The 16,611-nt window shown below is 40.7% G+C and overlaps 1 protein-coding gene across 1 annotated transcript; it reads right to left on the reverse strand.

Moving 5' to 3' along the window:
- Positions 1–8,157: 8,157 nt before the first annotated feature.
- Positions 8,158–9,511, reverse strand: gbp (glycogen synthase kinase binding protein). The gene has a single exon (XM_084706434.1). It carries the CDS (start codon positions 9,413–9,415, stop codon positions 8,933–8,935), a length of 483 nt encoding a protein of 160 aa, XP_084562560.1. The 5' UTR covers positions 9,416–9,511; the 3' UTR covers positions 8,158–8,932.
- Positions 9,512–16,611: the final 7,100 nt, after the last annotated feature.

Genomic DNA, 16,611 nt, shown 5'->3' on the forward strand with positions numbered 1-16,611 from the left:
TGGATTGAAACAGAATTGCAGGAATTGGATTTACTTCAACATGTATGTGTTTACATAGGTTTACATGGGTGTTTTGATGGACTGTATTGTAAGGTATATAAGTGCAAGTAACCCCATGCATCATCACAATATACTATACAGTAAACACTTGTTCTGGATCCAATTTGTGAGGAAATTAATTGAATAATTGTCAAAATGGTTTTCTCCAACAAGTAAATGGGATCTCTGTATCGATTTTTTGTTCTTCATGTTTCTTCATGGCCTACTAAAAACATTATGGAACCAATTTGGGAATCGAAAGGCCATGTTTCCTCTCAAAATAAAGCACAAAATCAAATCAAATTTGGACTTAAAAATACTGCCAACTCTAAACACTTAGTGACATCTCGCCATCCAAAAATACTAAAACCAGCAGCCTACTTTATAGTCTAGACAGATAAACTAACTGAGAAATGCGAACATCTTTTTCTGAGAGTGCACATGAGTGCATTTGTTTAGTGTTAATGGCTGTTTGATGTCATTCAGATTCAGTTTGTGTCTCAGTAAATAGGTTTCAGGACATAGAAGACGAATGAAGTAATTGGTTGTCGTCGGCATGAGGAGGACAATGTTCTTTTGGACCAGTCATCAAAGCTATTTCATTTGAACAAGCCTCCACATGTTCTTATGAACACAAATAGTGAGGTAGTTGATTTGATCGGGAACACCAGTCCACACATCTTACTCTCAGATGGGGCTATAGAAATAGACTTCTTTAGACCTGTATGTATTATATTCACAGTGCTGTTGATAACCCAACAGGTCCCAAACCTCTTTACAGTAAAATACATTTACATTGGCATGCATGCACGCAGGGATGCACAGACAAGCACACTAATTAGCAGGGATGTGGAAAAAGAGAGAGAACGAGAGAGAGAGAGAGAGAGAGAGAAAGAGAGAGAGAGAAAGACAGAGAACGAGAGAGAGAGAGAGAGAGAGAGAGAGAGAGAGAGAGAGACAGAGAACGAGAGAACGAGAGAGAGAGAGAGAGAGAGAGAGAGAGAGAGAGAGAGAGAGAGAGAGAGACAGAGAACGAGAGAACGAGAGAGAGAGAGAGAGAGAGAGAGAGAGCGAGAGAGAGAGAGAGAGTAAGACAGAAAACGAGAGAACGAGAGAGAGAGAGAGATGAAAAGATCAGACCATGAGGGAAAGAAAGATTTCTCTCTCCAGGGAAATGGAGAGACTGCATTTTAAGTGATCAGACACAGTCTAGGCTTGTCATAAGAGTAGGGGGGTATGAAAAGATCAGAGACCAGAGAGAGTGGAGAGACAGAGCGAGAGAAAGAGAGAGAGAGAGAGAGACAGAGAGAGAGAGAGAGAGAGAGAGAGAGAGAGAGAGAGAGAGAGAGAGAGAGAGAGAGAGAGAGAGAGAGAGGGAGATAACAAGAGAGATGTGATCAGGAACTGTCTAGGCTCACCAAGAAAGAAATGGAGGGAAAAAAGATTTGAAACCAGAGAGAGAAAGAGAGAGACAGTGTTTTAACAGGCAGCAATCAGGCATCGTCTACACTTGGCGTGATGTCACAGTTTTCACCTCAGCTGTTTTCAGAATCAGAATCAGAATTGGTGTTTATTCGCCATGAAAGTTTACACAAACAAGGAATTTACTTTGGTAGGAGAGCCTACCTAGGCAGCCATTAGCGGCGCCAATTAGAAAGGTTACAAAGCATAACATGAGGAGAGAGGAGGAGAGAAAAATGCAACCCCCAGACAATGCTCCTACAGGAGTACAGTGTGGGAACAGGCAAAAACCTCAGCACATAAGCCCACAAACATTGAATTGTTTCTTCAACCACCTCCTCTCACCGGATTCTTGTCAAATGAATGTGGACATCTGGAAAGAATCCCCTCGACATCTCAAACCCCTGTGGAGATCTCTGCCTGTAAACTTAAGTTACCTTTTCCAAAGCTCAAATCCATCATGTGATGTAGCAGTGCCAATGTTTTTCTTTCTCCAACAAGATAAGACTGTTGAGTGGTAAAATGTAAACGGTATGCAAGTACTAGGACTTTGAACATAAATCCCTTTTTAGTGAGTTTTAGGTGAGTTGATTCATAACATGTCTTGTCCTGTTCCTGAGGTGAATATTGCTGGCATGGCTGGGAATGTTATTCTTGTAATATGTGTGTGTGTTCACCATCAGATGTTATGACAAAAAACATGGTTCTACTCAGCTGCAATTGAGCCATTTCAAACACTAAAGAAAAATATAGCTTTACACTGTAATTGTGAACATATCTATAATATTATAATAATATCGATATAATAATGCTAGGGTGTTTGAGACCTGTAAACAGGGTGCAAACTGTGCAGACCCATTGAAAAACGCAGACTGACCTGTTGTTGGCCTCTGGATTCAAGCAGAGTATGAGAAATAGGTCAGAATGGAGGAGGACTTGGGAGTCTGTGTGTGTGGGTTGCTGGCATGAGCATTTCATAATTCATTCATAAATAGAAATTAATCTATGTATGTTTATCCATGAGTTCAGGTGGGAGTAAAGATGGCTGGGCGGTTAGGGAATCGGGCTAGTAATCAGAAGTTTGCAAAATTACGTTGTGTCCTTGGGCAAGGCACTTCACCCTACTTGCCTCGGGGGGAATGTCCCTGTACTTACTGTAAGTCGCTCTGGATAAGACCGTCTGCTAAATGATTAAATGTAAATGTAGTTCACCCAATACAGTATTGTGTGCTTTCAGCACCCATTGGTCCTATGCCAGCTCATAGGTTCTAATGTGGTTCTCAAAGTCACCAACACACTGTAGGAAAAGAGGCCAGGTGTTCCCTTGGGGAAGAAGAAGAGGACAGCACCTGCCAGGGGGCAACTTCACTGCTGGGAGAGAACTTATATTATAAGACTGAGGCAGAGACCCACTGCAGAGAGCCCAAGCAACTTTCCCAAGTACATCTCCAAAGTTTGGAATGGCCTCTTCACGCTTATTGTGAAATATAAATGCACTCATGTGAATTGCTCTCTGTTGAACTGAACTTAATTCCAGAAATGTAGACTAACCTAGCCTTAGAAACATCATGACTGCTTGAGGGGAAAGTTGAACAACTGTCCCTCCCCAGTTGAGATCCTTGGCACAAACCTTTCATCCCAAACATCAAACATTGCTTCATTAAATCCCAATGCTCTCCTCAAAGAGACATATTATACTCCGGCATATCCCAGGGTCCAATTTATTATGGGCTAGTTTTCCCGGTTCCTGAGATACTTGGATTAATCCTAGATCAGAATAATGTTTTTTTTTTCTTTCTGAACAGGCCATATTCTAGACTAAGGTTGGTATGTTCATAAAACATGTACAGCCCTTTATGGCATTCAATTTTGAATGATTAGTATTTATTCCTTATCAAGTTCAAGCAAGCAGTAGAAAACAACACTTCCATTATCCCACAGAATAGCACCACAAAGTTCATGCTCATGTTGCCATGTTATTAAATATAAGTAGCCCAGCAAAAGTGTTTCACTGGTACAACCTCTGTCCTCTCCTCCTGTTATGCATACCTCCCTGACCTTTGAACCCAGTAGGGACGACCCCCCAGCTTCGTCCTTGTAAGAATTCCCCTCTCTCTGCCTACATGCAGGATGTAAGTGGGCTAATGAGGCATCCCAAAAAGGGAATACTGAAACCTGGTATCCTATCCATCCTCCCTTTAATACAGCGCAGCTTAATCCATCCATCTGGGAAGTATCTATTAGGTTTATGGGCAGATTATCAGATCTGTCCCTGCAAACCTTTCAACATTTCATGTTGTAATTCAACAATGGTTAAAAGTCTAGGGGTGAGGCAAAATCAACGAGACACTATGACAAGTTATGGGCGATTAAAGCTTTTGAGCACAGAACTCTCTGACAAGCAGAAGTATGTGGTGCAAAAAAAAAAGACAGCATGAGTACCACCTGGAATAGAGAACGTTTTGGGTGCTTTGACATATTTTCCGTTGGAGTAGGTGGAATATGTAAGCAAATTTCTGGAATCATGTCAATGTAAATCTTTGAGAATTATAGAATAGGTGGGTGTCCCTATTTCCAATGTGTTGTTGTGCTCCTCGCCTTTCAGTGGGTTTCCCTGTTCTCTGACCATGTTTTGTCCACTTGTTTATTTAAACATGTCGCCTGCATTTGTTAAGTAAAGTATTGGTAACTGAGTCCGGTATAACTATACCAATTTGTAACCAGAATATAAAGTGGCATTCTAAGATTCTAGTATCCTCTGAATGAAGTGACAGTTTACTCAGTAAGTGTCAGCATTAGATAAGCCCACTTCCACCCAAAAAGACAGCAATTAGTAAGCATGTAAAGCGCTGGATTATAACAGAGAAAGAGAGAGAGAGAGAGAGAGAGAGAGAGAGAGAGAGAGAGAGAGAGAGAGAGAGAGAGAGAGAGAGAGAGTTAACTGTCTTTACTTGCATCAATGTCTAAAGCAGACTCACAATTTGGATCTAATCCAGTTCAAGCATTACAGACCTAATAGTTCTGAACACTTGGAAGTCTGAAATACAGGCAGCTCAACGGTTCTTGTTTGTGTTTTTCTTAAGGTTAAATATTTAACCATAATTCCAGATATCTCGGTATGTGTGTGCATCTGTGACTGGATATTCTTGTAAAGAAGATAAACAGCATTGGATATTCATAGAAAAGTTGGAGAGAGAAGAGAGAGATGAGACCCAGAAAACAGAAAGAAAGGAACTACACTATTTATACGCAATTTATACTGAAATGACCCCAGTGTCTGCAAACATTCCAACCCAATAAAATATAAATATAGTATATTATATTTTGTTTGGATGTAGTTTTTTTTAGGTGGTACATTGAGTATTTAGGTTATTGAGTCTGTTGTTTTCCTACAGTATAGTAGTTCCTACTATCAACTCTGACTATAGCGGCTTATCCTGGTTCTACAGTGTATGCAGGCAGGTGTACAGTACACTAAAGGGCTTGCTTCCCAGACTGAGGTGGTATCTGATCAGAAGATGGCAGATGGATGTTGCAATACAATAGCTACTGATTGGGTAGCTTGTGTGCAAAGGTCTGTGAGAGAGATAAACATTAAACTCATTACCAACTAACTTCCACTACAAATAATCCTCCTTGAACATGGAGACTACAAGGACAGCTGACTCCAGCACTGAAGGCCCTCAAGGAAAATATAAATATCATCCTCTGAATGTGATAAGCAAATCAACTATCATGTACCATTTTATGAAAATATGAGTATTTTTAAATTGCAAATTAGTTATGGTTTAATATATAAAATAAATAAATGTACATGACCAGAAATATTTTTACCTCCAAAGATGTGTATGCCCCTTGGGTGATGCCTCTGATCCAATCAAACATTGTCTTTGATCCACCCTCTGATCCATCCAAATGCTTTGGATCTGACAGGGAGCAGTCATTTCCCCATGCAAAAATGCTACTTAAAAATGACAGAAAACTTATGTCTAAGTCTAAAATGTATGAAAAGACTGTAAAAGATTAGTTGTGATGCATATTTTCAACCTAGAGTATTTAGATGTGATTCCAAACCTGAATGTGTAGGGCATGGGATGACAAGAGCAGACACATCATAGGCTATAATGATAAGGAATTAAACTTTTGTGACAGCAGTAAAATATGTAATAGCTGTGTAAAAATGTAAGTCTTTCTTTCAGCCCCAGGCAGAATTATCTGAAGCACCTCTCATTATTTTTCCAAGGCTCTTTTATATTCTATTCACAGTTTTATTCTAGAAAATGTCTCCTTTGCACAAAAATAAGTATTTTAGTCCCAGGCAAACTGAAGCTACAGCCTGCTCCTAATGATTGAAATATTTTCCACCAAGACATGGTGACTTACCCATGGAACATTGTTCGACATTATCTTTACATTTAGTTATTAAACAGATGCTTTTATCCAAAGAAACGTACAAATAGTGCATGTAGCAAATGCAGCAGATTTCAAGACAGTGGTTCCTAACAAATAGGTATTCAAAAATGTTCTGTTCCAATTACATTTGCATTTTTTCATTTAGCAGACGCTTTTATCCAAAGCGACTTCCAAGAGAGAGCTTTACAAAAGTGCATAGGTGAATGATCATAAACAATGAGATAGCCCCCAAAACATTGTGGTTTGCCAAAACATGAAGCATACATTGCGAAAAGCAAATAAGTGCCAATTGGAAGAAACATAAGAGCATGTAGTTAAACAAATTACAAATTAAACAACATGAACCTCAAATGCGCAAGAGTTTAACTGTAGGAAAGCAAGCAACAATAATATAATTTACAATGAGTACAAGTAGTTAAATCAGTTAAAAACTAACAAACAAGTGCAACAAGTCCCTCAATAAGTGTCATTGTGTTCCTGGAGAAAATAAACTAACATCGGATCCAACAAATCTTTCTTAAGTACTGTTGTACTTCTGGGACAAGTGCGTCTTAAGCCTTTTCTTGGCAGGTACATTCCCGTTCACCGCTTTGGAAGGTCAGTACCAGTTGTTGGCCATGAGGGAGAGCTTACGTACTTGTACACACAACCTAATTTACATCAACTTAATATACAGATGTATAGACAGTTTATGTTTAAAAACTGGTGGGATTCTGACTCGGCTCAGTTACCTTCTGCTGTCACCTAGTGGAAATATCCCAGAGGTGAGCTGAATGGTGTATAAAAAGCTCAGCAGCAGAAAACGTTTTTTCTTCCGCTGTGAAGACAACCCTTAGTCTGATCTAAGGGGTAGTTTCCCCATGACAAACTACTAATATATGTCCGATTTACCTCATTTTCTAAACAGGAATGGAACACTTGTTTAAGCTGGGATTCAGTACACCTCTGGTATGTAATTTATTAAATGTTAGCAATTATTCTTTAAGGTGTTAAAAAGGGTTGATCTGGGTAGTTTTTAATTAGGTTAAAAAGAGACAAGCCATATTGTAAAAAGGTTTCATAGGACCCCTGCAGCCTTACACCCCCACCCGCCACCTACGGTCTTCTTCAGACAACCGCCTGGTGGTCCCACCGCTCAAGACTGCCCGGTCCCAACACAAGCTCTTCTCCTGTCTGGCCCCCCAGTGGTGGAATCTACTCCCCAACTCCATCAAAGACACTGACTGTTTCCCCACCTTCAAGAAAAGGCTCAAGACACACTTGTTCCGGGAGTAAAACAGTACTTAGGAATGTTTGATGGTCCCAATGTTTCCTCAAGTTTCCTCAAGGATCACAATGACTCTTGCTTGGAGACTTGTTCCTGTTGTTGGTTAGTGGTAACTGATTTAAATTGTTGAACTCGCTGTGAAATATGTTTTACTGTTGCTTGCTTTTCTACAGGTACACTTGCACTTATAGCGATTCGAACTTGTTTAACTACATGCTCTTGTGGTTCTTCCCTTTGGTACTTATTTTGGTTGTTCACAATATGTGCTTCATGTTTTGGCTAGCCGAAATGTTTTGGGGGCTATCTTGTTATTATCAGTGCCCTATGCAGTTTGTAATGCTCTCTCTTGGAAGTCGCTTTGAATAAAAGTGTCTGCTAAATGAATGAAGGAAATGTAAATTGAAACCATCAGAAATGGTCCAATAGTGGACATAAGTCCCCCCATAAACGTTTTATATTGTATATTTAATTGATTACAAGTGAGGTAACAAACCAGAAGTATCTCTGGATGTGAGTGAAATCAGAGTAGCTAAATTTCACTCCATTTTAAGGCCAAAACATGAGCACAAAAACATTCTGTAAATTGAATAGATATGTCATGTTATTTACTTGTGGAGGAAAGACTTGTAGTCTTTTGTCCACAGTTAGTCTTTCCACTAACTAGGGTTGACGAGGCTGCTGATGAGCCACTAGGGGTATTAGCAAAAGAAAAATGAGCATGTGCCATGTGTCGAGCACGTTGCTGTCAGAAGAGGAAGTTTATGGGCCTCCACACCCAAGACCCCCCCATTTCCTGGACAAAACTTTCAGAAAAGTTTGGTTGAATTAAATGTAGATCTAAAAGTGTGATAAGGAAGAATTGTGTACAGATGACATTGAGCTAGGCCTTTAGGCAGATAAAATAACCAGAAATCAACACTGTACCCAATTTAACCACTAATCTAGTAAGGTCAACTAATTAAATGAAGCCAAAAATGTTTTGAAAAAAAACACCATGTTTATTAAGACACCAAAAGTCCTGAATACTCAGGCACAATATTAAATACTTCGTTACGAAGTGGTCATGGTAAATTACTTTACAGTGGAAAAATGAAAATAACAGAACTCCCCGTCGGAATTCATAGGTAAAGCACCACAAAGTGTCTCAAGTGTGGCTGACCATCCCCCCATTATAAACAAAAGCTAGTCCGTTTCAAAACACCCAAGATGGTTCATGTGGACAACGTGGCTCTCGATGCAGCTCGGTACACAATGTTTATCCAGTTCCTTTTGAAGAAAATGTCAAGCTGCCGTAGACGCTGTCACAGTGTGAGGCCAGAGAGATTTGAAAATCCATCATGACATGTAGACTACAGTTGTAGCAAGCTTATGTCCAATGTACCAAACCAATCTTGGCGTCTAGATAGTAAACAAGGTTCAAATAGCTTGACAGATAGCAATGATGCACTCACAGGCATAGCCAGGGCATGGGGTAGTAAATGGTCAAATGAAAGGGGAGCACTAGCCCACCTCATGAGCAAAAACAATGTTCAATCAGACGTTCAAACATAAACATACGGTCAACTAGACTGAAACCTTATGGGAAATGTTTGCTAGCTAGCAAGCCAGCTAAACAAGGATGTACAGAAATTAGAAAAGCTAGCTAATTATATTTCATAAGTATTAACATTTATAACAGTTGCCAGTGGGTGGTTCTGTCCCCGCTACAGAACAGCCGGTTGTTCATACTGACTACTAATCGTGGTAACAGTTTCAGCACTGCAGAGTCTCTGTCATTTTCGAATGGTCCCCACATTCGGTAGTAGAAAACTGCAGTCGCCTCACGGCTTCTTTGATTAAATTCCCAGACAATATTAATTCCTGAAGTAATTGATGTGGGTCGTCCTCTTCGGCATTGACTCTCTTTCTGTTCCACGGTTTGAAATGGTCCCACTCTTGGTCACTTGACCCTGGGATACTGTAGGGACTGGCTCGGCTGCTACGTTGCCCTCGTTTTCGAAGCCGCATGCAGCAACCGGTGCGTTTTTGAAGGATCGGCGCACCATTGTTGTTGTTCGGCTGTTTGACGTTGCTACTGCCGTTGAGACCGTGGATACATGACATCGTCTTCTGATTAGCACTATTGTTGTGAAGCTGTAATGCTTCGCCAATTTTTGTGACCAAAGCATCCACTTCTTTAGAATCGACGGTAACAGACTGCTCCAGAAGGATGTAATTTTCTTTTAGACAAGGCATTTTCTTGTATTTGTGTTTTTCCTGGCAATTTTGTCGAAATGAATGAGCTTCGAACAACTCCCTGTGCTCGCCACGCTGCCCGACAGTAAGCAAAGCCTGCGGTTCATTTGTAAACAATGGATGACGTATGATCCGGAATATACCATTTTGGATGGGGGTGACATTATTTCTCAAACAAAAAGAAATATCTACATTTATAAAACATATGGTTCTCTGTTAAATATAATTTACAATATTCCTTTACGTCAGACACGTTAATAAATAATCACTTGTTTTTATTATATTTGAATCTTCTTTATGCACAATCCTTTGGATTACCCTAATTTTTTTTTTTATCTTGGAACATTCAGCCAACTGGACATTACATAACACGTAACTGAAATGTCTTCCAGTGTAAAACAACTAGACGTAAACATACATATATTTTTACATTTAATCATCTACATGCAGTCCCATTGTATGACAAATCCATCCATGACATTCAATTACATCAAACAGTTTTGAATGTTTTGGACCTAAATGTTTTATGTTGTCATGCAGTACTAATTTATTAGTATCACAGGTTAATAATCTTCATCTATATTGTTTGTGCATTTACCACACTGTGCAAACTAGGTTCTGTATGAAGTAGAATGAGGGAATTGAAATGAATAGAACATGGAGTTCATTTCTGATTTCTCAGAACCCTGCACTGAAGCCCCAGGCTCCATTCAAAGAGCGCCCTCATGACCAAATAAGGAACTACTATCATGACCACGTGGTGCCTAGCCTGTTTTGAAAAGCCAGCCAGCGGTAGGGCTCATTTGCCCTTCACTACTCTAATAACACCCATCACTCTCTACAAGAAACAGCATGTGTGGTTTTGAAAACACAAACCATTTAGCCAGTTATTCTAGATTAATTATTCAAATGAGAAAGCTACAAGTTTTACTTTAACTTAATGTAAGGAGGGCCCCTACAATAACAATAGTAGAATGTTTCCTCATCTCTTCCCCAGTCAGACGTGTGATAAACAGCTGCCACTGTTCAACAACAAATACTGTTTGTCTCAACAGGCAGCTGGTTGTTCAGACTTCCCTGAAGATTGCTTCAGGAATGTTCCCATTACTAATGTGTGATTCTACCCTTGTACGCGAGAACGGGGAGGGTAAAACTGGAGGGAGCAGAATAGCCAACATGCCTATTCATCTGTGGAATCAACTTTGATAGGAGTAGGAGCTCTGCCATAGGCGGAGTTCAGCGGGTTTATTTCCTCCATTCACAGTTACCGGGCCAGCCGTAGCCTGTCATCAAACGTCTCTCTGGAATGTGAAGAGGCTGCATTCTCTGAGGGACAATAACAAAGAAATTGTTCGTTTTTTCCCGTAATCGAAAAACCCAGAGAGTCAAATCAGCCATTTAATTTAAAGAGGCTAATAGTGGGATCACACACACAGCTGTTCCCGTGATTAAATTCAAAACCAGATAGACCCTTTAGGACAGACTCAGAACCTGTAATAGAACAATGTATCTTTATCAAATCTATCTATTCAGTTCATACAAGGAGGATCCTAAACCCGTTTTTTTATGAGAACATTTTTCAGAACTACTGTCACCCCTCTAATGGAAAAATAATAATCTTACATAAAAATAATCACTGACATATGCCATTCACATAATGACAAGACACAGAGTTACTTTAGGCATTAGAATGCAAATTTTTTTGTTAACTCAATATCACATTTCCTTGTTTGCCCATGGACATGCTACAAAACATTGGCTCTAAACCTAGTTTGGCAACAGCCTAAGCAAATCATAAACTTATATGACCACATGGAATACATACACAAAGATTACGTGATGACAGTTTAAAGTTTCTTCAAGAGACCAGTGGGACCTATCGTTTTACTTCACCTTATGTTCCCCAAACTGAGGGGCTGTCCATCTTGATTCAGTGTCAAGAGTTATGCAACACAGTTGTTCCATGGGCATAGGAGTTTGTGAATGGGCTTTACTCCCTGTAAACCTTTGCACCCCCAACCATGTTCCATACAGCTGATTGTGTACATTTGTACACGGAACACAAAATCTGAAGTATTAATCTCTCTGGTAATTGAGGTTCCTTGAATGTTAAATCCCTCCCTGTCAGGAGAGAAAGCAGAAGAGAAGTCTTTAGCCTTGTAAGACCCCTTGTTGTAAAATAACTACGTCACCTTTAGCTCTTTAATTGCTTTTTTTTTTTTGAAAGACCAAATGTATCCAATGCCATTGCAAGGCAAGACAATTGGACCCATTGGTTTACGTAAATGTGTAACAGACGTGGTCTTGCAAGTTCTCTCAGAGGCACTGTCCGCTCCAACCAGGAGTCGAACTCACCACCTCTGACTACCAACTATGCCAACGAAAAGCTAGCAATTCCTTGACGCGGGTGGCCTGTTACATACTCTAGGAGTGAGTTTCACCACACACCGGCTACAAATGTAGTTGTTCCAAAAATTCTTATTTGCAAATGTGTTCTTTGGAGAGCTAAAGGTGATGTTGAAATTTTAAGTCGGGTCTTACAGGGTTAGAGAATCTTGTGGCCAGACAATGAGACGTTTGCCTGCCCTGTCGTCGCTTTGTGGTGTAACCATGACATGCATCCCTGGAGGGAGGTTGTAGAACCAGTGTGGGATAAACAATCAGAACCCATTTGTATATACTATACTATACTATACTATACTATACTATACTATACTATACTATACTATACTATACTATACTATACTATACTATACTATACTATACTATACTATACTATACTATACTATACTAGATGTGTGCACTGAAAACAAATGTAAGTTCCTGTAAGCACAGAAGAACCTTCCGGATTCAGAGCCAGTAATGTATGTAAATTGCAATGATCATGTAGGTTTACATTTTGTATGTGCCAAAGAAGACTTAATGTGAAAAGCATTGAAAACGAACTGAAATCACATTAAGTGAAAACGAACACTCAAAATTGCCTACTGAGAAAGACATGGAGTGTTAGGAGAAAGCTATGAAAAGGCTAACCATCTGACCCCCATTGCATTTCAATACTGGCCAGGTTCATGTTCTCATAAGGCTAAAGTTAGTCATTGCTGGCACATACTTTCTCAACTACAGGTTGCACTCAGTGCACACCGTTTAAGAACTTAAGGTTAATGTGGTGAACCTTATCTTACCACTCCAAAATTACACACGTCCAAATACAGTCACACGTTTTACATGTATAGTATGGACACACATTCAACTCATAAAACAAGTCATAGTGGATTTAATTATTTTTTGGACCAATTATACAAATACAACTGAAAAGGAAATCCTGTTGTGCACAGTGGTTTCAACCTTTGCACATAGCAGATTCTATCGTTAAACACGAAACATTGTTGAGGCTTGTCGTTGTCACATTATATAACTTCCTTCATGCACAAACACAGCAGCACCTTTTTTGACCCCATGCTGATAGTAACTACATTCTGTACCTCCCAGAGCTGTTCAACCTGTCTGTCTCTCCATTTCCTGCTGCTTATGTAATGTACAAGACAGCAAGCAAGTTACTGTTGTATCTGAATACACTCTCTTGTAATGTGAGGGCAAAGTTTGGCATGAAAGTGCTTCTGTTTGTATTCAAATCAAATCAAATCAAATGTATTTGTATAGCCCTTTTGACACGCAAGCATGTCACAGAGGGCTTCACATATGCCCATAGAACTGCCCCTCAACCAACCTAAACCCTCAAGGAAGACAATGAAAAACTCTCAGAAAAACTCCCAACGGGAGAAAAAATGGAAGAAACCTTGGGAGGAGCAATTCAGAGAGGGATCCCCTCCTCCAGAGACGGTTGGTAAGAGAGAGGAGCAGAACACAAGCTAAACATAGTCATACAGTGTCAATGGCTTTTGTAATGCTTGTATGCTAGTGCTGCATCCAACAGCTAGGATTCATACTTGCGTCCACTTTCATGCAACTACACTAATGCAATTGTTTCTGCTCCTACAGCTTTTATGATTAATACACACAATTTCTACTCCTGCTAGTTCCACTAAGTGGCCCAGGCTGGAGGGATTGTGATAAGATCCTTCAAAGTGCAATCAAAGGACCTGGAAAGGTATGGGTTAGACGTGTTATTGTTTGAAGTTAAGGAGCCAACATTATACACCCAGGCACGCACACACACACACACACACACACACACACACACACACACACACACACACTCATGCATACACACTAACATGCATATGTCCTAATGTAATGTACTTTTTTTTGCTTTTATTGATGTCAAAACACAAAGTGGACTAGAGCTGGGTAACCTTGGAGATAATCCTTGTGCTAGTAAGTAAGCTTGAAAAACAAAGCAGTAGAGCGTGAATAGCTGTTAGTATAGAGACTGTAGTTCTCTATCCTACTTAGATCAAGATAGCCCAGATTAGTTGGCTATTTACCCTTACTTCCTGATAATATTAATGAGGCATATTGTGGGCCTCACACCACAAGAAAATACAATGAACAAACTCCCGTAAAAAGGAGCCTCGGGTCTTCAAACTCTCATTGTAACCCACTGTACCAGCAGTCAAGTTGTTGTTGTTCTGGTTGGTGTAATTGTTCTTCGATGCAAAGAAGGCATTCAGCAAAATGGATGAATTGGGTGCCAGCCTTCTTTCTCTATTTCAAAGTCTTGATTTTACAATTCAAGATATTTTGGCAGGCCCTATGTCACATTAGATTGTATGTGCTGTATGTTCTCCTCCCACCCTCAGCTAGCATGGAGCTAAGCCTTAGCAACCCAATCTCTCCAGCCCGTCACAACAAAACCCAGCGGGAGCCTGGGAAACAAACGGATGAGGGGGAGGGGAAAAGGGGGGAAGGGAGAAGAGGTGGATGGATTAGTTGCAGACACACATTAGGAAGTGTGTGTATGTGTGTGTGAGAGAGAATTAGTGAGAAAGAGAGACAGGGTGTATGAGAGAGAATGTGTGTTTTGTGAGATTCCACCTCTCTTTGAGTTCATAGACTTAAAACTGCCTTTAGCTGATAGGTTTGGTAGATGTATGTGTGCATGTGAGAGACATTGCAGGCACTCAAGTGAGGACAGAGACTTGTGTATATATACAAGACGGCCTCTGCTCTGTGAATTGTGAGAGCGTCTGTGCTGTTTGCTTGTCTGTTGGTCTGTCTTTGTCAGCTCAAATTCAGTCTGTGTATTTTGCAAAAAAATATTCCAAAAAACACCATAACAAGTCTGTAGTTTGTGACTCTGCAAATGTGCCACACCACTGCAAAGACACTAATTATAGAAAAATAATTCATTAAACCTGTCAAACAAAATCCAACATGACTATCAATAGCTAGTCTTTAACTCCTCACCTGAGTTGATTGTGGTTGGTGTCATATAATGCCAACCCTGAGTTCTGCTAACTCTTATTGAGGTAATGGGCCTTGCTTTGTTTTGCACAGTTGTTTTTGGTCAGGGCCACACTTGTCACAGTCAGTTACTATTTCCAAGAATCCTTCTTGCCCCCCTCCTCCTCCCTTACTCTGTGGCCTTTCCTGGCTTCTAATCGAGTGGTGGGGGCCAAGTTTTTTGTTGTCCTGCCGTTGCATGGGCGGGGAGCACGTGTTTTGTAGCGGCCGGCGATATGCACTCGTTGCCCTTAGATAATTGGCCGCCTGCCAGCTACGGCAGGCAATCTGCTGTGTTTACCCTGCGGAGAGCTCTGCTCTCTCCCTTCCTCCACTCCTCCCCACTGTGCTGCTCCCTTTCTCTCCCTCTTTCTGTCTCACTCACTTACTCGTTTTCTCACCTCACTTGTTTTCTCACCTCACTTGTTTTCTTCCTTACTCTGTGATGATTTCTCCTTCTCTTTGACTTTCACCTGGTCTCTCTTAACCAACTACTCTCCTCTCTCTTTTTCATCTGTAGCCACTTTTGTTCTCTCCACACTCTCTCTCTCTCTCTCCACACTATCTCTCTCTCTCTCTCTCTCTCTCTCTCTCTCTCTCTCTCTCTCTCTCTCTCTCTCTCTCTCTCTCCTTCTCTGGCATGAGTCCAGTTCAAAGGGCAGCAGTCACAATAGCTGTGAGGGAAGAGCAACACGTTAAGGCTGTCATCTCTCCATCTATCTATCTTCCAGTTCCGAGGCCACTCTTGACACCCAGAGGACATCAATGATTCGTTTTTGGCCACACTTCAGAACCCATTATCCAATACAACACCCAGTGGATTATGTTGCAATTTTTGACGGAGCTGTCTTCCCACCTTCCGAGACGAAACATAAAATGTTATGCCTGCTTCCTGGATACTGGAAACTGGACAGTTTTCTGTTTCCCTTTTGTGGATTATAGAATCTAAGCCTAAAAATTAGACCTTACAAATTCATAGACAACGAGAAAACCAACCACAATGTGGATGCAGGCAGGGTATTTTCGGGAGACACCGGAGACCCTGTCTGATCCCATCCAAACAAAGCATGTTGTGTGATTGAAATATAATTCTCATCCCCTTTTCAAATGCAAATTCAAAGTATTCCACATGAATGCGATGTCTGCTAACACTGAGCCTGACATATATGCTTGTGGTGACTGATGAGTCTGAATAGGAGAATCGGACCCAACTCCCAAACAGACATGGTCAAGTGAAGCAACAGTCAGAGAAACAACCCAGCAAACAAATCGATACATTGACTCAGACAACCTATTTCAAAACGGCAGTCTCCGATACGAAAGCTAGTTAGCCAGTAGCGGCCTTGTTTTCTAAGAATATCGTTGGTACACAGCTAGCCTTCGTTCAACATTGTCACCGTGGGACATTACAAAAGTCGACCAGTTGTATATTTAGGAGCAAGGCCAGTTATGACAGAGCTTGTTGGTACATGAGACTGGCATGGCTACCACATTGCATACAAGTGTACCTTTGACACAGATTGTGAGGCTTGACCCATGAATTGGCCAGACAGAATTGGTCTGACATTGAGACTGGTGTTGTAATAAAGGAGAATGTTTTATACCTTGGGCCTAGCAATGTCAAGGGCATAAGTCTCTCTCTCTCTCTCTCTCTCTCTCTCTCTCTCTCTCTCTCTCTCTCTCTCTCTCTCTCTCTCATTCCCTCGCTTTGGAAATTCATCTTAAAATCCATCTCCCCTTGACTTGCGCCCTTCTCTTTCTCCCTTTCCCTCCCACTCCCCCCCTCTCTC

Source organism: Hypomesus nipponensis, chromosome 2, assembly GCF_054491055.1.
Source record: "Hypomesus nipponensis isolate SF chromosome 2, ASM5449105v1, whole genome shotgun sequence".
Lineage (NCBI taxonomy): Eukaryota > Metazoa > Chordata > Actinopteri > Osmeriformes > Osmeridae > Hypomesus > Hypomesus nipponensis.

What these genes read in the sequence shown, in the direction of transcription:
- gbp (XM_084706434.1), bottom strand. Translation starts at nt 9,415, where the DNA reads ATGCCTTGTCTAAAAGAAAATTACATCCTTCTGGAGCAGTCTGTTACC.